The 26,510-nt window shown below is 41.4% G+C and overlaps 1 protein-coding gene across 1 annotated transcript; it reads left to right on the plus strand.

Moving 5' to 3' along the window:
• Nucleotides 1-1,109: 1,109 nt before the first annotated feature.
• On the plus strand, nt 1,110-25,049 carry LOC140127205 (uncharacterized). Its single transcript, XM_072147607.1, has 16 exons — nt 1,110-1,431; nt 6,392-6,481; nt 7,988-8,086; nt 9,464-9,571; nt 11,832-11,927; nt 12,870-12,980; nt 13,080-13,199; nt 13,393-13,473; nt 15,347-15,550; nt 16,759-16,852; nt 16,943-17,106; nt 18,287-18,401; nt 20,083-20,231; nt 22,435-22,509; nt 22,864-22,977; nt 23,814-25,049. Exons 2-16 carry the CDS (start codon nt 6,452-6,454, stop codon nt 25,029-25,031), a joined length of 2,778 nt encoding a protein of 925 aa, XP_072003708.1. The 5' UTR covers nt 1,110-1,431; nt 6,392-6,451; the 3' UTR covers nt 25,032-25,049.
• The last annotated feature ends 1,461 nt before the right edge of the window (nt 25,050-26,510 follow it).

The raw sequence follows: 26,510 nt of genomic DNA on the forward strand, positions 1-26,510 counted from the left end.
CTGCCAACACATCTACCCTCCCATCAGCTGGCACATCTACCCGCCGGCCGGAACAGCTATCCCACGGTTGGCCGGCACATCCTCCGTCCCGCCCGACGGCACATGCACCTGGCCGCCTGCTGGCACATCCTTCGCCCGACACATGCACCTGCTCGCCCCAGCCGTGGCCGTTGGCCAACACATCTACCTGCCTGCTGGCCGTAACAGCTACCCCCTGGCCGGCGCATCCTCCTTCCCGCCGGGTGGCACATCCCTATTATGGCCAGCACATCCGCTGGCACATCCACCCTCCAGCCAGCCGGCACATCCACCCTCCCGCCGGCCAGCACATGCACCTGCCTGCCCGAGCCCAAAGTGGCCCCAGCCCGGTGTGGCACGCTGTATGCATTTTATACTACATGGTGGCATGCTGTATGCATTTTATACTACATGGCGGCATGCTGTATGCATTTTATAGTACATGGTGGCACTCTGTATGCATTTTATACTACATGGTGGCACACTGTATGCATTTTATAGTACATGGTTCACCCCTGACCAGAGCCACCCTCCTCTCCCCCTCATGTAGCTATGCCTTTGGTTTCTAGCCTTTAGCCAGGGCTTTCCTGAGCATAGAGTACGTTTTCTGTCAGGGAGAAGATTTTAGAAGCTTTGCTATGCTTTGATTGTATTGCTTTGTACCTGAATTTCTTTGGTAATGAGGTTAACTGTTCACTGCGGACACTGAATCTTTGCATTTTGGGGTAGACCATTGGAGTGCATCACGCTTTACCATCCATTTGGATGGTGTCTGGCAGACCCAGCATAGTGTTGGGGCCATCTCTAATCAGGGCACTCCATTGGCAGGGAGTCATGAGATGATTCAGAATGATGACGGTAAAGGCATAAAAAAGCATAGCATTGGCTATTGGAACCTGTCACTAGCTAAAGATCACATTCCTAGTGACAGGTGCGCTTGAATGTCCCGTAGGCTAGGGAGGACAAGCACATACAGCAGGTGGAGCACCCAAGAATTTTGAAATGAAACCAAAATCTGGTAGGATAATCCACATGTTGAAGAAGATGCAGGGAGAAATACAGCAGGGAGAAATACTCCAGCTCTTACAAGAAATCTACAATGAAGAGCAGTCTGCAGCTATTACCCAACCCATAGCTGTGGTGTTCAGTTACAGGCAGAGGAAAAGGAAGTATGTAGAATCACTACTTTATTTCACCCATATATCTGTCACAACTGCTCACAGTACAGAAATACTGAAGCTTCCTCGGGCAATATCCTGCTAAGTGAGCAGGGCGGGAAAGTGAGAGGAAAGTCCCATCTGGGATACACTGCAGCACCCGCACTGAGATTGCTGAGGATCTGCTGAAGAGAACCTTGTTGGATCTTCTGCTGAGGAAGGTGCATTGTCACTGCAGGGACCACAGGCTGTCAAGGTAGGAGCTGTACAAAACCTGTATGATGTAGCTACATAAGACTTTCGAAGACCAGCCTTATTTGCGTCCACAATTTTACTCTTCTGTACGTGTGTATACATATTATCATGTTATTTGTCATTGTGGAATAATCGCAAATTCTCGCGCAGTAGCGAATACGCCACCTCCACGCTAAGTGGGCATGGAACGGCATAGCGGATCGCAGAGGCCGGTGGAGGGGGCCGACGTTCCCACACCGTGCCTGCGTTCTTTTGCAAAACCGCGAACTTTCGCATGCTGGTTTTTACGCAAAACTATGCCAGGTCTGACATGCCCTGCTGGCTAGGCCACCCGCCAGATATATCAAGGAGGGGGGCATGAAGCCTCTTGATGTAATCGGCTCAACGATGGGGGGGGGGGGCATGGCCTTTATCATCCTCCGTGCCCCTGATAAATCTGATAAATCTCCCACTATGACTATTATGTTTTTTTCATTAATTCTTTTATTAATCGGTATTGAATTACAGTACAATAAACTCTTACAGACAATAATGCAACCATCTTGAGATGCCATTTCTTATTCAAGAATATGGGGCACATTTACTTACCCGTCCCATTCGCGATCCAGCGGCGCGTTCTCTGCACAGGATTCGGGTCCAGACGGGATTTATGAAGGTAGTTCCTCCGCCGTCCACCAGGTGGCGCTGCTGCGCTGAAAATCATCTGAACGCACCGGAATACACCGAGCTGGACCAGGTGAAGGTAAGCGCTTCCCAAGCGACACATTTTCGGTTTTTAAATGCGGCGGTTGTTCCGAATACGTCGGGTTAGCATTGGCTATTGCGCCGATGGCCACAATCTGATCGTGTGCGCCAAAATCCCGGGGCAATTCAGGTACAATCGGCGCAAATCGGAAATTTGCGGGTAACACATCGGGAAAACGCGAATCCCCTATATCCTTTATACTGATAAAATGTTTATGATGTATTGCTGTACATAATGTAAAAAAACCCTATGCCCAGTTGATGCAAAGTATCAGTAGTTCCTAAACATGTATTTGGTCTTTTATAATTCTACGTATCTTCAAATCTGCCTTAAACACTCCTTTTTCTGAATATAAGGTTACATGTACACAATCTTTTTTTTTGGGGGGGGGGGGTTAGGACACTATCCCATGTATTTTAATGGGCTCAAACACACCGCTGTGGTTTTCACAGACCTGTGTATGAGCGGACTGTCGAAGCTGCAAATTATACAGCTGCAGGTCTTATCCCTGCCGTATTTGCTGTCTTTTTTATAGTCATTGTCGAGTGAGCGGACCTCAGATGCTGATTAAACATGGAGCACAAACAACAGGCGGGTAAAAAGACCTTTTTATATCCTGACATTCAGGCAATGAAGGATATCTAGCTGTATGAAGTGAACAGGACATACCTTCCAAGCCATTAACAGGAGACCTGCATATTAGAATCTAATCTAGCCCTAGTACTTTATCACAGAGTTGGGTTACAAAGTACGTATACATTTTGGTGGTGAAACTATTGACATGGTGTAATTCTAAGATATATGAACAAAGGTTATTTAGAAGCTATTTAAGAACTGAGAGTGTATGAAATTCCTCTTTCACATGCCCATGATCATATGTTGAGGTAACATTGCATTTATATTGCTTTAGCAATGTTACTTCAGCATGTGATCACTGTGATCACAAAACTCAATCAAATCGCACCCTGTGAACGGAGCCTTATGGAAGCTATCATCTGTGTTTGATCTCTTGCCCAAGAGCGAGTGTAGTCAGTGAAAACCGCTCAATGCACTGGAGGGATCTCCCTGACATGCTGAGTTCATTCCAGTGATCAGAGGTTCGGGTCGGCAGATCCTTTCAGCCCACACCGCAATTTTCACTGATGGAGGACTCTATGTACATGTTCAAGAGAGGCCTGGATGCCTTTCTGGAGAGAAAAAATATCACGGGGGTTTTGGGGATAAAACATTTATTTAATTCGTATGGACTTGATGAGTGTGAAAAAGCCCATTAAAAGAAGAAAAATCACTGAAGCCAGGAAGAGGAAAACAATCTGTATGTGTCCATAAGCCAGAATGGCTTTAGTGAAAAATCACTGATGTGAAAAAACGCTAATGTGATAGAGCCCTCAGCAGGGGCATTGCTAGGGTGGTAAAAGATCTGGGGCACGGGCCCCAATGCATTTGTATTAAATTGACAGTAGTGACCATTTTTATACATGACCCCCTCAAATGAGTTTCCCGCCAAAACCAATTGAAAATTCAGGAGAAATCCCTACTTATTCCATCGATTGCCTGCAGGTGATGTGTCCTCGGACTGTCGTTGTGCTCTATCTTCTCCATTAGCCCCAGCATCACCACGTCTCCTCTTCAGCCACATGTCCTCCCTGTAAAGTTTACCACACAGACATCTTATGTTCTTTATTGTTCCTATATCTTGGTCCCATAACACGGTTATCCTGCTGCTACCTCTAACACTCTACTTCCAAATACTGTAAGAAGACTACACGGAATACACAATTTATAGGCCTAAAATATTCTAGTTTACACATACTACACTATCCCCATTTTAGCCCCCACAATAACTGGCTCTCCACAATACATTGGCCCCATACGTTACATTACTTCCTCATTGTGCCACCCACCTGATAATGTTCCCTAAACATGGCCTAACACAGTGATGGCGAACCTTTTGGGGACTGAGTGCCGAAACTACAAGCAAAAGCCACATATTTTTCACAAAGTGCCAAATGCCAATTTAAAGTAACTAAGTACAGCAGAAAGAAGAAGAAATTCGGATTATTATTGTAGTTTCCCTCTAAGGTTCCTTAACAGGATCAATCACAGGTCCGGAGAAGGGTCTACAATGATAACACAGCTATGTCAGCACCTCCTGCACTTCTAGTGACTTTAAAATAGCGCTGAACATGGCACGTACTGGGCTGCCTGTGACTGCAGGAGAAGGTATTGAGTCCTAAATGGTGACCTGGGTGATGGCATGGGTGCCCACAGAGAGGGCTCCGAGTGCCACCTCTGGCACCCGTGCCATAGGTTCGCCACCACTGGCCTAACATGTAATAATGCACATAATACCAGTCGCCTCTGATAATGCCCCTGCAAAGTGACCCTTTCTAATTATCTAATTTGGAGCCACCGAATAATTCCCACACTAAATAATGCCCCCAAACACTGAATAAGGTATGTCCCCGCAGACCCCATTCAGTAATGTCCCCCACAAACCTCCAGTATATAATGTTATATATATAATGCGCAAATAACAATCCCCAAAGAAATTCATGTTCTCTGCAGCCCCCACGACAATGGATGTCCCTCCTGCCCTTTACACGAATTGATGCCCTCCCACCCCCTCCCAGTAATTGGTGTCCCCCAAAGCCCCCCAGCAATTGATGTACCCCCTTCAAAAAGGGATATCCCTCCCCAAAACCCCAACAATGGATACCCCTCAGAAATGGTTGTCCCCATCCCCAGCAATGCATGTGCCCCAAAGACACCCAGCAATTGATGTCCCCCCCACTTCAAGCAATTGATGTCTCCCACAAATCCCCCCAGAAATTAATGTTCCCATTAGCTCCCCATCAATGTATGTCATATACAGTCCCCCCAGAAATTAATATTCCACCCCAGCTCCCCAGAGCAATGGATGTCGTCCACACTCTCCCAAGCAATGGATGTCATTATCTGCCCATAACCTCCCAAGCAATGGATGTCATCCACAGCCTCCCCAGCCCCAGCAGGGATGCCCCCCCAGCAATGGATGTTCCTCAACCAGCCCCTCTCAGCAATCAATGTTCTCCCAGCCACCCCTTCAGCTATTGATGTCCCCCACATAACCCCCCCCCCAGAAATTAATGTTCCCATTAGCTCCCCAGTAATGGATTCCCCCCCAACAATGGATAATATCCCCACATAAATTGATATTCCACCCCCCCCCCCTCCCTTGAGAAATGGTCCATATACCCACATAAATCAAATTAATGTCCCCATAGCTTTCCAGAAATGATGCCCCCGGTCATTTAATGTCCCCCAGCCCCTGTCTCCCGAGCAAATTGGGGCCCCCTAGCAACTTCCTACACTGTGAATATAAAAAAAAACAACAACTTCATGCTCACCTGTCTTCTTACCTCTGTCCTCTTCTCGCTGTACGGGATTGAGTCGAGGTGACGTCATCACACCGCGTCTATGGCTCCCGGCACTGTAGTCAGCTGGTAGAAGCAGCAGACGGGTTTAATGACGTCACCTGCCTATGTGTAGTGAAGGACGGAGCTTATGGTTCCGTTCTCCACTGCAGCACTCGCCTCTATCTGTGTCCGGAAGGGACGCAGATAGAAGTAGGAGAGGGGTGAGGACCCGGACAGTGGAACAAGAGTCCCGCTGATCCTGGGCACAGGCCAAAAGATTTTAGCCTAGCGACGCCCCTGGCCCTCAGGCTGCGTTCACACGATGCGTTGCATCACATTGCGTCTCCTAAGGTTTCAGCCTTGATCACATGCTGAGGTTACATTGCGTTCCTTTACATTTGCTAAAACACAATATAACCTCAGCATGTCATGACGATTAAAGCCTTTGGAATGAACCAAAAACGCAACAAAGAACGCAATGCATTGTGTGAACACAGCTTCAGGCTTCAATGAGAATCACTGAAGCGCTGATGTGAAAAAGCAGATGAGCAAAAGAGCTCTTATCAAGGGAAAAAATGTGTTTGGAAATTTACTCCCAAATTATTACGAGGTTAAGGACCAAAAAGGGTGGTCATTAAGAGGTTAAAAAAGTTACAGATGCTCAAATGTAATGAGGCAAAAATAAAAAGACAAATATTCAGTCTGTCACATATTAAGTATGATAATCTTCAGTTTTCACGCCCTATTCTTGTTACTGGAGAATGTATACATTCATGGTTTTTCCTGTTATTAACCTACTGACTTATTCTCCTTTATAGATTCTTTTTTACCTCAGTTAGACCATATGTTGTGAAAACAGTAGAAATAAAAAGTGGAAGATGGACTGTATCAGCACTCAACCCGATCAGGTGGGGCTCTTCTTTAAATACCAGCAGCAGAATCATCCTCTGTGAATCTAGAATATTACTGAAAATACGTTAAAGGGGCCTTTAGGGCTAAAATATTAAAAACATATCCACAGAGTAGGTTCTCAATATCAGATTCTTGGGTTCCTAGTTTGGTTTCCTGTGTTGTGGTTAGACCAGAATGCTGCAAATCAGCTAAGCTACAGATACTCTGCTCCTGCCACTATACCAACAACACTGTTTTCCTGTGTCACTCAATGTTCATCAGGTGCTAATAACAGATTGGGGGTTACTGTGATACTTGGAAACAAATGCCAGATCTTCTAGGGTTATGCTAAGTTCATAACCATTACAAATGGCTTACATGCATTCTTGCTAGCTTGTTCCTCTGGTTTCTGTAGCTTGGGAACAAATATATAACTTTAAAGTAGTAAAATAAATTAAAGATAATGCTGTTTAATTGATGTTCAACGCATTTCAGAACGGTGCCAGTCTCTTCTCCTGTTGCTTACATCTGTTAGAGAAAAAAAGACAAGAATAACATCTTAAATCAGATAATTGTACAGCTGGATAAGGGGGTTGAGCTAGTTATCCTGTCCACTCCATCTTCATTTCACAAAGATAGAAGTTAAAGGGCTTGCCTCCTTAAATAATCGATATTGTTTGTGTACAATATATTTTACAGTTGAAATCAGAAGCTTACATACACATAAAAAAGACCCATATGCATGTTTTTCTCAGTATCTGACATGAAATAAGATTAACCCTTTCCCGTTTTAAGGTCAGTTAGGATTAACAAAAATATTTATATTTGCCATTTGCCAGAATAATGGCAGAGAGAGAATTTTCTAAGACATTTTTATTACTTTCTTCAAAATCAAAAGTTAGTTCATTAGTATTTGGTACCATTGACCTTAAACTGTAAGACTAGGGTCAAACATTGTGGATGTCCCGTTACCTTAGGGGTGATGGGGGACTCCTTCTGGCATGCTTCGGGCCGCGTTCTATAATTAAATATCGGCTTTTAAACTTTATGCAAATGAGACGGAGGCGTCCACATCTCGGCTAGCCGAGCATCAGGGCTGTCCTCGTCATTGGAAATCATTTCCTCAATACTCATTATGTAACCCAGATCATCCACCTACATGGAGGATCCTTAGCACAGCACAAAATGCTGTGCTAAGCCTCTTTTAACTGACTTATATGAGCTCTGGAAGATGGATAATAAGTCCACTTCAGGAACACATGGGATATCAGCCAGGAACAGACAAAAAGATAAGGAAAAAAACTCCAATAAACGCTTAACAGGGGGCACTCCCACCATATATGTAGCATAGAGCCACTGGAGACCATACACCTAAAATGCATCATATATACATTAGTAAAGCCTATCGCCATACTCACCACATGTGCTATACCCACATTTCATCTGTCCAGCAGCACAGGCATTTTCTATATTTTTCTGCTCACTCTTATGATGCACAATAAATTGTTTCTTTTCCTTTACAGTTTGGAAACACTCTACTACACTATGCAGCACATGCTGGAAACATTGATGAAGTTTATAGACTGATGCGTGATGGACATTGTGTCCTTAGCCCAAATGCAGTATGTATGGTTGCAGTAATTGAATTATGGATATGTAAAAGGAATTACGTAGAAAGGGCACCAAAGAAAGGGAATACAGGTAGTCCCCTACTTAAGGACACCTGTCTTACAGACGACCCCTAGTTACAGACGGAGTCCTCTGCCCACTGTGACCTCAGGTGAAGTTCTCTGGATGCTTTACTATTGTCCTAGATTGCAATAATCAGCTATAAAGTGTCTGTAATGAAGCTTTATTGATAACCGTTGGTCTCATTACAGCAAAACATTTTGAAACTCTGATTGTCACTGGGGCAAAAACATTTTTTGTCTGGATCTACAATTATAAAATATACAGTTTCGACTAACATACAAATTCAACTTAAGAACAAACCTATGGACCCTATCTTGTACGTAACCCGGGGACTGTCTGTATAGGGATCCCCGGGTAGATGGCAGAGGAATGTTAGTTGGAACCAGGGATCACACGAGGAGACAAGATGTAGAGCATCAGATGACAGTTCATTTAGTCCAGGACTTCAACGCAGCAACAATAAACAGGCTGAGGTAGTGTCCCATCTGTCAATTGTGGGGATCTTCATATATTTGTTATCCATGGTTCCTTCTAAAATAAACTTTTAAAATGATGCTAATGAACTATAAAAGGGCTTTGGAGGGCGTTACCAGAATTCCTTTGTGCTGTAGCTTCAAATGTTGCTACACTGTCTCACCTTCCCCCCTGCTCCCTTAGCACTTCCCCTTCTGCCTTCAAAAATCTCAGAGAAGCAGAGGAGGTTTCAGCACACAGATGGAGAGGGAAGTGCTCCTTGCTCACTGTAACAGCCTGTGAAGCTACAGTGCAGAGGGCTCTGGCAACCCTGGCCCTTATTTTAATAAATATGTGGCACAGCCTACCTCATTAGCTGATAGCAGAAGGTATCCCTCTTAGTAAATACAGTAGCAAACTGGGACAGTTCTGACTGGTAGACCAGGACTAAACTGGCTTAGTTTTTTGCTATAGAAGTTACTACTTGAATTGCAGTGTTGACACTTTGTAATAAATAAGTGGGTCTGGGTTGCAGTTTGGGCACTCAGTCTCTAAAATGTTCACCCTCGCCAGAGTATAGTAAATGTGGTGGACCATTCCCATCCCATCTCCGACCCCCACCTATTCCTCACTTACCCCCCACCTACTCCCAAAGTGGCATCTGGGTTGGAGAAGCATAAACACTGTCAGGGAGTGGGAGATTCATGTGCTTTCTTCACTAGGAAACTGGCAGAGAAGGCATAATGAATCTTCCCCAATGTCTTGCACCATTTGTGATGTTGAGTCGGAAGTGAGTGATGTATAAATGAGCACACATGAATTTTGTTTACACTTATTTGTATTTTTCCATACAGAGTGGTCTCACTCCTATCCACATGGCAGCCTTTGGTGGAAATGTGCAAGTACTAGAAATTCTTCTATCTTCACAGCCAGTCAACTCAATCAATCTAAAAAGCATTAAGGTATGTGTGTATATAACTGATACGTAAGGATATTTTATGAAGAAATAGGATTTACTTCACTTGTTTCATTTGTATCTTCTATTTTTTAGAGTAAATTATAATGCTGTTTGTTCAATGACTGTGTAGAGGCCTTTGAATTTACACAAGTATTTCCAATAGTCTTTTTTATGCAAAACTATGCAAAAATGGCAGGGATAGCACTGGTCTAAAAGGGGCGTAACTACAGTGGTAACAGCCATAGCAGCTTCTATGAGGCTTGCAGTGTCAGGGGGCCCCAGTATCTGACTTAACACATTAAAGAATGGAGGATGTGAACCATTATATACACGTTATGCTGCACATTATACAGAATAGTATGTATCTTCCACAGTACACAGCTTAGGCGGCAGCTCAGATAAGAAATGGGGAGAGGGAGGGGACTGCAGAACAACAGGACTAGGGATCTCTCATGTCTAATTCCTGGCATCTACTTCCCCCATGTGGTCAGCATCTACTGGGACAGATCTGTGTAAGTGTATAAATGTATATATCAGAGCATAAATGTGTATAAGAGAGTATAAATGTTTGAGTATACAAATATGCGTATTTTCTGAGAGGGCAGGGGGCCGCATTCAGAAGTCTACCTCTCCTAGTTACGCCACGGCAGGGACATACATGGAAAGATTGCTGTTTAGCTACAGTGGAAATAACGGTGGTAAATCTTCAGCTCTTTACATTAGAAAAATTATATAAATCTCATCCAAATGCTGCTGCAAAGAAAAACACATTGGCCTAAATATATTATTGTGTCTGCGCCAGTTTGCATGGCAAAAAGTGTCTTTGGATATGTGTTTGCACTACTATTGTGTTGTGGCTGCATTTTGTGTTTGTCTTTTAAATACTGTGCACCTAAAGGGGCGTGGCCGTGTGTTCCTTTTTTGCTCCACCTTTATCACTGCGCTGCTCCACAACAGCATGAAGCAAAACGCACCAAGGAAATAAAGGTACAACTGTTTGCACATCCTGAGAACAGACCAGATTAACTAAGAGTATAGGACACTATTAAATAATGTGGCGCAACGTGCACATTAGTGATGCAAACTGCACTAAAGCAGATTGCACCTGTTTTTATATATCTAGAGTAGAATGATTTACCACGCAAATATAGAATCTGCAGCATGCCAAATACTCCATGCACATTCTAACTGCAATGCAGACAAATAGGGGGTCATTTATTTTTAGCTTGGTAATTTGGGCCTGTTGCTGGGGTTGAGCTTGTGTCATTTATTTTACAGGGTGTTAAATCTGTCATTCAGTCTGTGATTGTTTATGACTTTCTTTAAAAGTCCAAATTTTTGCACAACCCATTCAACACTTTTCCCAAACTTTTTTTAAGCAAATCGACTCATTTGGATTAAGCCACATTTGAATTCTAGTGGTAAATCAGGCACAACAAAGGAAAACGCAGGCAAAACCAATTTTGCAAGGAGTATGTCTTTGCTGCAAAAAAATAAAAATAAAATGTAAATTCACCAATGCTCCAGAGAAGTTGCAGTAAGGAGAATAAAAGAAAATAAAGAGATAAATGCTTAGTATCCATTCGCAGATTATTTATACCATGCATCACCCACTCCTAATGACTTAATATTAATGGCCAGTCCTCAGAATAGTCCATCAATATACTGATTTCAGGAACCTTCTTCAAAAGAGTTGAGATATTGGGGGTCATTTACTAAGGGCCCGATTCGCGTTTTCCCGACGTGTTACCCGAATATTTCCGATTTGCGCCGATTTCCCTGAATTGAATCGGATTGTGGCGCATCGGCGCCGGCATGCACGCAACGGAAATTGGGGGGGCGTTGTCGAACGAAAACCCGACGGATTCAGAAAAACCGCTGCATTAAAAAAAAAAAAAGTGTTGCGGGACTCGCGCTCACCTTCACTCGGTCCGGCTTGGTGAAGATCAGTGCATTCCGGGGAACTTCAGCGCAGCAGCGCCACCTGGTGAACGTCGGAGGAACTGCCTTAGTGAATCCCGTCCGGACCCGAATCCACCGCAGAGAACGCGCTGCTGGATCGCGAATGGACCGGGTAAGTAAATCTGCCCCATTGTGCGTGAGATGCAACAATATCCACTTTCAGCATAGTGGATTGGACATGCTTGGTTTGATTCACAACATGTGATTTATTGCAGATTTCAACCAGTGCAATGTAAAAGCCCTGAGTAGCAATTAAAAAGATCTTCTGGGATTAGTTTATAGCTGTATATCCTTTTTTTCAGGACTTCACTCCTCTTCATGAAGCTGTCCGTGGTAGAAGCATTAAAACTGTTACGTTTCTCATAGAAAAAGGAGCAGACACTAATCTTCAAGACCAGGTATCTGAATTAAAGTCATATACATATCACTGTTATTCCAGGTCTGGCTGCTGGGGTCACTGCAGTTATCTAGCAGCCGGCTTCACAGATGCACTGCACATAACTTCTGTGCACAGCCCTGCTATGTGAGCTAGCTAACGGTGCTCGTGGCCTTCTACATCATATTCGCTTCCACTATACCGGCTGTTGCTGCCCAACCCCTGCTGTCGCTATAACACATAAGCTACGTTGGCATAGGTGCTGGGGGCGGGGTTAGAAGTCTGAGCGTCCGGGAGTAGATGGAGGGAGCTTAACTGCACCTTTGGGCTCCACTGCCTTCTTGACTTTATCTAAGAAAGAGAAAGCATGAATAAAATAGATTTTTGAAGGAATGTTTACCATCTATAAAAACAGAGACAGCAATTCAGAGTAGAAAACAAGTTAGTTTATGTGGATTGTAGGGGATATCCCCGTTCCCTTTAAGCATATTCAGAAGTTGCACAACTTTGCTTTTATATAGAACTTTGATTTAAAAAAAAAATGGAAAAGACGTTGCTGGGTATACACTGATAAAACTTGCCTGTGGCTAAGTCACAGTAATTTGCAGTCACAGCATAAGGGATGGAATGTATTAACTGCATGAAACTGTGGATGGTAAATTCACTACATATCCACTACATCCCAATACATTTTTATTCACATTTTCACTGATCCATTGATATACAAAATACATACCAAATTGATCAGGTTTTTTGACACTCATGAAAAATGGATGAACTCTTATGTAAAAGTGACATGAAAAACTGATTGAAATCTGATGGAAAATCATCACTGATTACTGCAACATTTGTGTGAAATTACATTTGTGTCGAACATACTAAACTTCCAGCTATTTTGTTGTTTTTTTCAATGCTGTTTATTTCATTTGATTTTGTATTGATATTTATTGTGTGTATTTTGTAGGAGGGTAACAGCCCTTTACACATGGCTTCTTACCTGAGACCAGCTTCTTTATCTACTGCTATTTGTCAAGCTCTTCTGAAAGGAGGTTCAGATCCAACCCTCAAAAATTTGGTACATATTAGATCAGAAAATGTAAAAGTCAGAAATTAAAAATCAAGCATCTAATTTAGATTTTCACATATATGTATCATTAATAAACTTTCTACACAGGCTGGAGAGAATTTTCTTTTTGCTGTATTGAGAGGAGCAGCAATGGAGGGATGCAAGGATTCACAGCTTCTCATTTCACTTGCCCTCAAACACAACCTGGACCTCCTGAGTCGAAACTGTGTAAGTATACATTCTGTTCTATGGGGGGGGGGGGGAGATTGCATCTTGTAGGTAATACTAACAGGTAGGTTTTGAGGTTTAGTTTGAAGGTTTGGAAGGTGGGGAGAGGCGGACACAGAGATTTGCAGTTTATGGGGGAAGCATCGGAGAACATAAACATAAAAATTGTGTATTTCTCTATATTTAAATTTAGAATGGTCTCACTGTCTATGATGAAGCAAGAAAAATATCTGCACCAATCACTGTTATCAGACTACTCAAGAAAAAGACCCAGGTATCAATAGTATGAAAGGATGTTGACATAGATATATATTTTTGTGAATTTACTTCCAGAACTGCCCTTTCTATCTCCTGCCAGTATAGTCATGGCCATAAGTTTTTGAGAATGATACAAATGTTAATTTTTACAATGTCTACTGCATCAGGTTTTATAATGGCATATAATTTGCATGTACTCCAGAATGTTATAAAGAGTGATCAGCTTAACAGCAATTAATTGCAAAGTCAATATTTGCCTAGAAAATGAACTTTTTTCCCCCAAAACACATTTCAACTTCATTGCAGGTCTGCCTTAAAAGGAGCAGCTAACATGATTTAGTAAGAATCACACCACTGGACACTTTAAAAGGAGGCTGGTGCTTGGCATCATTGTTTCTCTTCTGGTAACCATGGTTATCTGTAAAGAAACACATGCAGTCATCATTGCACTGCACAAAACTTGCCTAACAGGGAAGACTATCGCAGCTAGAAAGATTGCAACTCAGTCAACAATCTATCGCATCATCAAGGAATTCAAGGGAAGAGGTTCCATTGTTGCCAAAAAGGCTCCAGGGCACCTAAGGACCATCTCAGCTTCAGGATCAGGCTACCAGCAGTGCAGAGCTTGTTCAGGAATGACCGCAGGCCGGTGTGAGTGCATCTGCCTGCATTGTGAGGCGGAGACTCTTGGAGCAAGGCCTGGTGTCAAGGAGGGCAGCAAAGATGCCACTTCTCTCCAGAAAAAACATCAGGGACAGACTGATATTCTGCAAAAGGTACAGGGAGTGGACTGCTGAGGACTGGGGTAAAGTCATTTTCTCTGATGGGGTTGCTTCTCAGCCAAGGGAATCGATTCCCTCACATCTTGCCTAAAAACACATCCATGAATAAAGAATGGTACCAGAATGTCCTCTAAGAGCTATTTCTCCCAACCGTCCAAGAGCAGTTTGGTGATCAACAATGCCTTTTCCAGCATGATGGAGCACTTTGCCATAAAGCAAAGGTGATTAACTAAATGGCTCAGGGATCAAAACATAGAAATTTTGGGTCCATGGCCTGGAAACTCCCCAGATCTTGCAAGAATGGACTGCTATCAGTCAGGATTTGGTCCAGAAGTTAATTGAGAGCTGCCAGGGAGAATTGCAGAGGTCCTGAAGAAGAAGGGTCAACACTGCATATATTGACTTGCTACAATAACTCAATGGGGCAGATTTACTTACCCGGTCCATTCGCGATCCAGTGGCGCGTTCTCTGCGTTGGATTTGGGTCCGGCCGGGATTCACTAAGGTAGTTCCTCCGACGTCCACCAGGTGGCGCTGCTGCGCTGAAGTTCCCCTAGGCCCGCCGGAATGCCCTGAAGTGCACCGGCCTATTCCTGGTGAAGGTAAGCGCGAGTCCCGCGACACTTTATTTTTTTTAAATGCGGCGATTTTTCCGAATCCGTCGGGTTTTCGCTCAGCCGCGCCCCCGATTTCCGTTGCGTGCATGCCAGCGCCGATGCGCCACAATCCGATCGCGTGCGCCAAAATCCCGGGGCAATACAGGGAAAATCGGCGCAAATCGGAAATATTCGGGTAACATGTCGGGAAAACGCAAATTGGGCCCTTAGTAAATGACCCCCATTTTGTCAATAAAAGCTTGTGTTACTCATAATATGATTGCACTTGTATTTCTGTATGTGATAAAAACATCTGACAAACACACATAAAAACCAGGGGGCAACAGATCATGTGAAAATATAATATTTGTGTCATTCTCAAAACTTATGGCCATTGCTGTAGTTAAACAGCACCTTTTTAATAACTGTATAAAGGAATTACTGTACAAGTAACTGTGAAAACCAAGTCTTTTTTTGGTAGGTTACAAGCTTACCACTTCATTCTTTCTAGGAGCAGCAAAATGTTTTTCTAAATCAGCAAAACAGGAAATTATTAAACAATGTCACAATACAATATAACTGCAGACCAGATGAATCCCACAAAATGATTCCAATTCTGGATGTCGGCAGTTGGAAGCCTGGTAGAAAGGTTCGGCTCTTCATATGTGGACAAACTAGAGTAGGAAAAACTACCTTTGCCAACACACTGAAAGAGGTATTGTATTTTTTAATTGCTCTACTACTACTACTATAATTTCCCTGATGTGAGTGTATTTCTGGACTCTGTATAAATGCTTTTTCCCCTCTCTATTTACCATTATTACCATTATTGTATTATTACCATTTGTATTATTACAAATGGTATTATTATTATTATTGTATTATTACCATTATATGTATTATATACCATTATTGTATCAGCAAAAAGGTGTACCTGGAAAACAAAGTCCATAAAATACATCCACAGTGTATCGTTCAGCAAGAAAATGGTGGGTAAAAATTAAGTGCCTTTCGAGCAACTAAGGCTAAATTTACATGATGTATGCCTGCTGTACTGTAGTAAGGTGGGCATACATCGGTGCTGCTCACCCCCGCCCCTCTCCATAGGAATACACAGCGCACAGTGCCGTAATCCGGAGAAAGATAGGACATGTCCCGTACGGCGCCGTGAGGCTATAGAAGTGTGTGGGGGACGCATATACACTGTATATACAGCGGCCGTATATATACGTCCCCCATATGTTCGTGTGAATGTAGCCTAAGAAACGCTCTTACTCAAGGCAGTATAATTTAGGCCCCTTCCACACTTGCGTTTTCTGCACATGCTTTTGACGCGCAAAACTCGCATTGCACTCTGACCCATTATAATCAATGGGCTTTTTCAGACTTGCATTTTTTTTCAAGCACACACGCGCTGTTTTTTTAACGCGCATTTAAATCTCAGCATGCTCTACTTATGCAAGTCACGCGCATGAAAAACGCACCATACAAGTCTATGGAGACGCATCAAAAACGCATTGCACTCTGAGACACTTACAAGTGCAATTCGTTTTTCACGCATCAATTGCCATAGAAAAGATAGCGCTCAGTCCTGAGTCCTTTCACGCGCATTACCTGCACGTGAAAAACGCATTAAAAATTGCATTGAAGATGCATTGAAGACACTGAACAAACTCTGACTGAAAACTGATTGAACTCTGATGCAAAATGTCCCTTTTTCACTGACCAAACCCTGACAAATATTTGAAAGCTGTAAAAAAAAATCCCTTTTAATCAGCTAATTTTGAGCCATTGTAACAGGAAAGTAATGGAGGCCAGAAAGCAACAAGATACTTTTAATACATAATAAAAAGTCACAAAATTACCCAGATTTTTATCAAGATTTTTAATAACATGAGTTATGACTTTTTCTGTAATGAACAGACAGGGCCTCTGGCAACACTGCAGTATTACCTTACAGGTCCAAGAATCCCTTCTTCTACCAAAGGAGTTGTGTGTTCACAAGCTGGTTTGGAAGGTGAGGTTTTATGCATAAATCAATATGGCTGCTGTTGTTATAATATTAAAAATTAACTGCTATGTCTTTATTTTTCTGCCATTTGTGTAGGAACATCTTTGGTAATTTGGGATTTTGCCGGGCAAATGGAGTACTGTTTCACACACTCTCTACTCCTTAGTACTAGTGGACCCAATACAATATACTGTGTGATGTTCAGTTTAGAAGGAATTGAGAGTGATCAGTATGGAGGACAGAGGAGTGCTGTAGAACAGGTATGGAACAATTTAGAAAGTTGCGTGGTAAAAAGTTTATGGCCCCTGGAGCAATTCTGATCACTTCCTGGTGCCTCCAGCCTACAATTGAAAGCCACATTGACACATTGAAAAATTATACTAGGACTTCTAAGGTTTGCCTGAAACACTAGTAACTGATTACAGTGCTGATCAGACACAGGCAGAAGTGGGATCTAGCTAGTTATGGTCTATAATTCTGCCCCACTAGGTAAAGAACTTCATGTTAATGTCTCCCAGCCAGGACAGACAGGACATTTTCCAACACAGCATCTTTTTCATGAATACAGTCACTTCCAGTTTAGAGTGGCCGGGAATGCTCCACACTGTGTTCCAAAATATCAAATAATCATCACAATATACCTGCCATTTTTGTGTCCTCCTGCACAAATCACAAATTTCACTGACCATGTAGTCCCCTGATTATAAAACAAATACTGTGAACCTACAAAGCTTGACTTTAATGCTACATTCTCCACCTCCTTGACTTCATACAACCATTTTACATCTAACTTCCAAGATTATTTTATGCATGATGCCACCATGTAAGTCCATAAAAGGAGCATGATCTGGAAGGTATTACGCGGTTTCACAACAGACTGATTGCTTTATTAGGTCAATTTATGCCTAACGTTTCCCTTTAAATATAGTACTATAATAATATGGTATTATAATACTATTATATAGATATATATTTATATAATTTAGAAATATAATATACAGTATTATTATATTATATAAAGTTCCTCCCACCAAGATTAAATGTTATATACAGTACAATTCATAATATATAGCCCATTGAATTTACATATAGCAACCTCAAATTAGAATTGCTGCTATGCTGCTCTCACTAGCCTATCTAATGCACTGCCCACAGTGAAAAGCATGTAAAAGCATCTATAGCTTTTGTGCATGTAATGCACAGCTGTATTTAGATTTTTTACTTGTTTTTAAGGGTTTTGGGCTTATTGTGCAAAATACTAATGTATAAAATATCTTTTTAGTTTTGTTGGTATCTGAAAAGTAAAAAAATCTGAAAAAAAAAATTGTTGTAAAATATATATAACCCATTACAGCAGAGCAGCTGAGGGTGATGTATGTCCTACTTCAAATTTACTTTCCCAGAATTGCTTCTCTCAATTATTCACAATCTTATTTTCAGCTGTTGTTTTGGCTAAGATTCCTCAGTATAACTCACAGTTCTCAGTCGAAGCCTCATGTTATCGTGATTGGAAGTCACATAGATAGGCTACCACATGAAAACAGCACATTAATTGGTAGGTAAATATTTTTCTCTTTTGTCTTAATAGAACCTGACGCAACAAAAATGCTGTGTAACATGCTTTGCATGTTGTGGTGTAGATTGATGTATAGTTTTGAGAAGAGTACATGAAGGGCTGTCAGCCACTGGTAAGACCATCCCTTGACTTCAAAGCAGAGATTTAAAGAAAACCTACCACCACGGATCTATTAAGGTAGACCCGTTTGTAGGTGCATCGAACGTTTGTAAGGATAGCCCTTTTTAGGGCTAATCCTTTATACCAGTCTATCTTTTATAATCTTTTATCGGGGTGATATGCAAATTTTCTAAAAAGGTCTATCCTTAGATGCACCTACCACCGGATCTACCTTAACCCCTTAACGCTCTGCGCCGTAGCTCTATGGCGCAGAGGTATAAGGGATGGATGAAGAGGGCTCACGGGCTGAGTCCTGTTCATACAAAGGTGGGGGTTTTTGCATATTGCAGAAAACCCCCACCGCTAATAACCGCGGTCGGTGCTTGCACCGATCGCGGCTATTAACCCCTCCGTTGCCACGGGCAAAGTCGCCGGCGGCATTTAAAAGACGGCGGCGCGCGGGCGCCGCCATCTTTGTTATGATCGCCGCGCCCCTGAACGTCATCAGGGGGCGGCGATCGGTTGCCATGGTAGCCTCGGGTCTTCGTTTGACCCGAGGATACATGGCTTCTGCATATCCATTACAATGAGCCTGTGTAATGTATAGTGTGCAAAAATGCCATATATTGCAATACTGTAGTATTGCAGTATATGGTAGGAGCGATCTGACCATCTAGGGTTAATGTACCCTAGATGGTCTAAAAAATAGTGAGAAAAAAAAAGTTTAAAAAATAAAAAAAATTTATAAAAATGCCCGATCTATCAAAATATAATAACGGTTACGGGCGGCGGTGACCTCCGAGGCGGGAAATGGCGCCCAAATGTCCGAAATACGACTTTTACACCTTTTTACATAACATAAAAAATGAAATAAAAAATTATCAAAATGTCGCACAGACCTCAAAATGGTAGCAATGAAAACGTTGCCTCATTTCGCGAAAAATGACCCCTCACACATCTCCGTGCGCCAAAGTATGAAAAAGTTATTAGAGTCAGAAGATAGCAACATTTTTTTTCTTTTTTGTACACATTCGTTTAATTTTTGAAAATGTATTAAAACACAATAAAACCTATATAAATTTGGTATCACCGCGATCGCACCGAACCAAAGAATAAAGTAGGCATGTTATTTGGAGCGAAGAGTGAAAGTCGTAAAAACTGAGCCCACAAGAACGTGACGTGCATTTTTTTAAAAAAAAATTTATATTTGGAATTTTTTTTCAGCTTCGCAGTACACGGCATGTTAAAATAAATAACATTACGGGAAAGTAAAATTTGTTACGCACAAAATAAGCCCTCACACAGGTCTGTACACGTAAAAATGAAAAAGTTATGGATTTTTGAAGTTGGAGAGCGAGAAATGAGCCGAAAAACCCTGCGTCCTTAAGGGGTTAATAGACAGAATAAAAAAATAAAAGTGTTTTGTTGACAAATGCTACAAATGCAATGTTTCTTTTAGCTAGTTGCACAGATCTGCCCCATTGTATTTTTTGTGTAATGTATATATTTTTTAATAGTATTTAAAAAAAAATAGTAATTTTATTCACTCATTTCCATACAGCAAAACAGTTTTATGAAAATGTGATGAAACGAGAGATTGAGTTATTCAACTGTTTTCATGTGCAGTTTTTCCCCCTAAACTGCAGAAACTTGAGTGATGTCAATGCTATCAGAGAACCTCTTTCAAAGACAGTTTCACAGGTCCTGCAGGTAACAGAGTACACAAGTTTTTCTAAAAAGTTTTGTAGTGCAACTGTTTTTCTCCACTGTATTAACCACTTCTGGTGCGGTTGATTTAAAAGGTAGAAAAAAAACAAAATGCTGGTTGGTTGGTTTTTATTTGTCATCAGTGACGCGAGGGTTAACAATATAAAATAAAATGCGTGTTTTGTTTTTATGTCTATGCTATTATGATAATGCAGTGCCAATTTAAATGGGCGATATAAGCAACTTTCTAATATATCTGATATCCACATACTGAAACCTTTTCTCAAAGTTGTTTTTAGTGCTCATGTAACTCTTAATTAGAAAAACTGCCTCAGCAGCAAACAACATCTCCAAATTCTGCTCTCATAACCAACATTGAAAGTGTAAGGCCCCTTTCACACTTGCGTTTTTCACGTGCGTTTTCTGCGCGTGCTTTTGACGTGCAGAACTTGCATTGCACTCTGACCCATTGTAATCAATAGGTGTTTTCAGACTTCATTTTTTTTCACGCACCATACAAGTCTATGGAGATGCATCAAAAACGCATTGCACTCTGAGACACATGCAAGTCCAATGCGTTTTTCACGCATCAATTGCCATAGAAAAGATAGAGCTCAGTTCTGAGTCCATTTCACACGCATTTTCTGCGTGTGAAAAACGCATTGAAATTGCATTGAAATTGCATCAAAAACGCGCGTGAAAAACTGAGACACTGAACAAACTCTGACTGAAAACTGATTGCACTCTGATGCAAAATGTGCGTTTTTCACTGACCAAACCCTGATCGCACCCTGATCAAACTCTGACGTGATCTGCAACGCAAGTGTGGAAGGGGCCTTAGGCCCCTTCCACACTAGCGAGTGTGATGCGATGAACTCGCATCACACTCGCAACGCAAGCTGCCGGGAACGCACGGCCCGAACGCTGCACCGCGGGAGTGAACTCAGCATGTCAGTTCACTCCCGCGGTGCAGCGTTCGGGCCGTGCGTTCCCGGCAGCTTGCGTTGCGAGTGTGATGCGAGTTCATCGCATCACACTCGCTAGTGTGGAAGGGGCCTTACTCTCTCATGATTGTGACACTTTAGTAACTTGAATGTGATTTTAACTTTTGTTCTGTCTTCAGGATTTGGGTACTTATACAGATGTTGTTTGAAATAGAGCTCTGCATATGTCTCTTGAAACATTACTTGAATGTTTTCCACTTCTCAGCAATCTTTCTCGCTGTAGAATGATGCAATTCAAATGTTTGTAAATAAAAGTCTCCCAGATTGGTTCTCAATGGTCTTTCCTCCTTGACATTGGGTTTACAAACCCTCAGGGTGCGGTCACACGTTGCAGTTAAAACTGCATCGCAATTAGTTTTGGGTTGGTTTTAGGTGGTATTACTTATTTTAACAAGTAAAAGACATCAAATCAACAGGTGAATGACATTTGTGGAACAGCTTTCTCCTTCAAAATCAAATTCACCCATTCAGTCCATGTCTTTCACCTGTGAAATTGACAAAACTGCACCTAAAACCACCTAATAACTAATTGCGATGCAGTTTTTACTGCAACGTGTGACTGCACCCTCAAATGCTGCCGACCAACAAAATGCTAAATCTTCTCCTTTTACAGAGGTGGTTCCACTTGTTGATGATCAAGTCAAAGTAGTTGATGACCTGTATGCTGTGGTAACTTATTGACATCCCACCATTGCATGTGCACAGCTTCAGTGCTATCATCTTGGGGTCAAGTGTGTAAAGTGGCCTTTTTGTCAGACAATACTAGACATACAGTTGCATCATTGTTTTTTTGGCCCACAAGCAGATTTTCCGTAGGTGAGCCATTCTCAGAGTAGGGTATGAGTTCGGTTTGGTGGGGGTTTGAAATTTGGACCATTGTATAGTGATTGTACTTGTGTATTGCAGCTTCATTCCCTTTTCAGTTAATCCAAACAGAAATACAACTCCTTAATACGGTTGCCTTACAATGGAGCAGAGCTTTCTTGTATGACTATTGATTTCGGCACCCAGTGGCAGCTGAAGAAGGTGTTTAGTGCGGAGTCCAAGTTTCGAACCCCCAAGAATCACATCCTGATGACCTATCCCGAAGATGCTGCTTACTGGGCCTGGAAAACCAGTTGTGAAAGTTAATGTTGTAAATCAATTTTTATTAAAGCAGCAAGTTTGTGAATTTAAAAGTTATTCTATGTTTGCAATTATAGAATACAACAAAAGAAGTGATTCCTGAGATTTGCAAGCTGATAATGGAGCAGGTTTCTTATCTGCGCTTACAGAAGGTGGGTGAAAATCTGTGGTTGCTTCCAATTTTTTAAGGTCAAATGATTCAAACTATGGTAACATAAATGTGGCAATAATGTCAAATGCCAATGTTTCTATCAATGAATATACACTAAACATTGAAAAGCCTTAAAGGAACACTCTAGCCAAAGCTAATTCATTGAATAACGCATGGTGCAGAGCCTGAAGGGAGGTGCTTGACTAATTTTCATTTTATTCCTATAACCTGCAGTCATGCTCTTCCCTTCAGGCCCCACACAAAGGTACAATTTAATAAATCGGCTTTGACCGGAGTGTTACTTTGATGTGCCCATTTATCTTTGGATTACACCAAATACTTGTGTTTTTTTCAGGTGCGCTTTCAACGTTGGGAAGAATTTGCCAAGAGTATCCTACAGGTGTTGCCAAATCCAATTTACTCAACCACCCTTCTAACAGCTGTGGAATATCTACATAACATATCTGAGGTATCATCTGCCTGGTATTATTTTATCCAAGGCTAATTCAGAATAATGTTAGTTATGGGGGGGGGGGGGGGCACACCGCAAACTGCATATCGTCTGAAACTAGAAACACAGTTATAGTGTAATTTAAAATCCTCACATTTTGCACAAGAATTGTGTTTCTAGGTTCCAATGTTACATTTGTTGGGAATGTAATTTTCACATAGAACTCCCACTCCTGACTGTGTCTGTGGTATCTAAAACACGATCCTTTGCAATATAAAAGGGGAGGGTTTCCTTTTTAAAATGACACCAGAACTGTTTTCCCATGGTACAGAAGTATAGCTGTTTAAAATATCCCTCCTTCAGTCTGTCAGCTGAAGGCAGCATCTAGAAGGAAGTGAAAGAGGAAGCTGATAGATGCAGTTTGCTACAAGCAGAAACATACATGTTTATGAGGAGCTCTTTTAAAGAAAATACCATTTCTAGACATGTAACATTGGGGCAAATGATTATAAAGGTAATCGAGTAACAAGAAATTCACAATGGAATGGAGTTTGAAGAGTAAAAATTATGTTCCAGAAGATGATTGTAGGAGCAGCCTTTGATTTGGACCTTTGATTTGTTTGCACATAAGAACATATAGTTCTCCATCCCTATATCAGTACATTCACACCTGTGTTTGGAAAGCTCCATTAGACCTTCCTTTAATAGGTGCAAGAAGGTCCATTGAAGTCTATATTAAGTGGAAGGTGAACAGAACATTTCTTCAGGAATGAACAGGACTATCTAGATAGTTAGCCTGCAGTCTATAGTCACAATAGTATTTTTACTTACAATATGTGTATTCTTTCCAACAGCTGTTATTCCTGCCTCAGTACTTTTTACCAGGAAAACTGTTTGATACACATCCTGGGCAAAATATCTCTACTGAACTGCCTAATAATATGGTATCTGCCTTAATTATCTTGGACATGAACTGGTTACTTCAAGACATCTTTGGTGTATTTGGCAACTTTGCACTTAGTCCAGCATCTGGAACAAATAAGGAACGTTGGCATCGAGAAGAACTTGCCGCTGCCCTGAACTTAACAAATGGTGATGTAGAAGGTGCCCTGGATTTACTGGAAGCTTTTCAGCTAGTTTTTAAAACACAAGAAGGGGAATATGTAGTCCCTGGCTGGCTAAAGAAAGGAGGACCAGAAAGAAGTGGTGGATGTGAAAATATGCGAGGGATTGGATATCGCTGGAAAGATTGTAATAGGGGGATGTTTAGTCATTTTCTAGTGGGTCGACTTCAGATCCAGCTTATTTGCATGTTTGGAACAGAAAGATGTTCGTTTTGGAAGGGAGGAGCACTAGTTGTTACAAAGGCTCAGTTGAGGATTGAGGTCTCAGAGGACAGGAGAAATTTATACTTGATTGGGGGTTGGAGATTGAAAGATGCAGAAGGAGATTGTTACCACCTCCTGGAAAAGGTGGGAAAAGAAGTTGAAATTCTTCTTAGGAATGAACATGAGCAGCACTATGAGAAAATTCATCTTTGTCCTACTGAACTGCGGAATCTGACTGTCAGTTCTGAAGTTGCTGCACTTGTAGGCTTTGTCCGATCAGCAGGAATAATTGAAGAACTTAGTGGTTTTAGTTTTCAGCAAATCTTGGAAGCTGAAAAACAAAATGTACCTCTTTGTGGTAAGTGGAGTATGCAGCCCTGGGAGGTATTGTTCCCACAGCATGACACAAGAATATTGTCCAGTCTTGGAATGAGTTGTAGCTCACGCTGGCTTGAAGGCTCTACACTATCAACATTATGCAGTTTGCTAGACACCAGAAGTCCAGTAGAATTAGATTGGAAAAGGCTAGGAGAATTGCTTGGGAAAGCATCCAACAGTACAATAACAGAGGTCGAGGAAGAGGCAAGAAATAAAGGATTGTCCCCTACCAACCTTATATTAATTAAGTACCCTGTTATACTGTATCAACTTATACAATGCTTAACTCAAATGGACAGAGAAGATTGTGTAAGTGCAATTAATAACATGATGATGCAATTGAAAGATAAAGTTGAAAATCAATAAATTTATGTTCCGTACATGTATACGTTTTAAAGATTTTATTAGTAGTATTCTTTTTTAATTGAGAAAATAAATTAGCTTGTATAATAATGTTACAACCATGACAATAAAGGAATTCATCGAAGATAAAACAGTGCCTTATTTCTAAAGTAGATATTACAAAAATAAAGTAAACAAAGAAAAACATAGTGCTTTAATTTGCATAAATTCCATGGAATGAAAAATCCCCACCAATAATCCTGTCTAGTGCAGTATTCTTAGGAAAAACTGTCAAATGAGGAGGACAATGGAGAGTCACCACCTATCCCAAATTTCTCTGGGTGGTGCCTTTGAATATATACCACTTTCTAAAGAGGGACAATGGCATTGAGAAGTTTGATAACACTTAGGAGGGTTAGTATCCATCTAATAGCTAATAGCAACCACTTTACGTGCCAGTAAGAGTGTTTACTGTAAAATAATTCTGCTGTAGAGAGGCCGGAGTTTCTAGGAGGCCAAGGCTATGGACATGGCTATGTTGTGGACATAGACTATAAGGAAGAACTAAAATGCTACCGGATCTTTAATCAGTCCATTGATTTTGTTTCTGTTCTGTATGCTGGTCGCATATCCACATCACATGTCCTGCACCTGCCTGGGCAGGTCATGTAATCATCACTATGTTTGGCTGTAGTCTGTTGGTAGCAGTGCACCCAGGATGGCCAGGGTTGTGGCAAAATGTCATCTCATTGATGTAATGTGCAGTGATGGCAGTTACACATCATTACTATGGTAACAGAGCAAGGCTGTCTGTAAGATCATCACTGGGAGCAAAGCATAAGAGGGAGAAGCTGTTACTGAGAACTGCAGGATCATGGGACATGTAGTTGTATAACAAAATTAAATAATTGGGTTTGGGTCCCTTCTTACTTTATTTACATGTCTCACCACCAAGATTTTGTTTTCTTTTATGCATGTCACTAACTTTTGTCTTTATTTTCAAGTAAGTGATTTCTTGTTTGACCGGGAAATAATTTTTTATCACCACACCAAGATTGTTACCTTCATGGAAGCTCGATCTCTGAAGAACATCTGTCAAATATGCACAGTTATCCGTTTCTTTGATTCTACTTGTCCTCATTTTCTTTTATTATAGTGTAGTAAGTCAGGCGAGATTTCCTTATACTTATCCTTATACCTCTGTACATTAGATCTCTTGTTCTCTCTTGTAGCCTCTCTCTTGTCCATCGACATTCCTGTGCAGGAACGGTTCTTTTTCTATGTATTTTCATGTAGGTGACCCATTTAGCATGTTGGGTTTGCAATATTATAAATTCACATTTATTTATATGATTTGTTTTTCTACTTATTGGCTAATGTTTCATAGTTTGCTCTGGTGGGACGAAGGATTCCTTTTATACTGGCGCTTGCACATAAGAAATTATATTTTTTGTTTTGATATATGTTATCTAATATATTTTATTATTGCATATTAAAATTCCT

This window comes from Engystomops pustulosus, chromosome 4, assembly GCF_040894005.1.
Source record: "Engystomops pustulosus chromosome 4, aEngPut4.maternal, whole genome shotgun sequence".
Taxonomy (NCBI): domain Eukaryota; kingdom Metazoa; phylum Chordata; class Amphibia; order Anura; family Leptodactylidae; genus Engystomops; species Engystomops pustulosus.

Bases quoted from the DNA above. Each gene is read 5' to 3' on its own strand.
- LOC140127205 (XM_072147607.1), top strand. From the start codon at position 6,452: ATGGACTGTATCAGCACTCAACCCGATCAG. The intron at 6,482-7,987 runs GTGGGGCTCTTC...TTTCCTTTACAG, and splicing joins TCAGCACTCAACCCGATCAG to TTTGGAAACACTCTACTACA. The intron at 13,200-13,392 runs GTAAGTATACAT...ATTTAAATTTAG, and splicing joins ACCTCCTGAGTCGAAACTGT to AATGGTCTCACTGTCTATGA.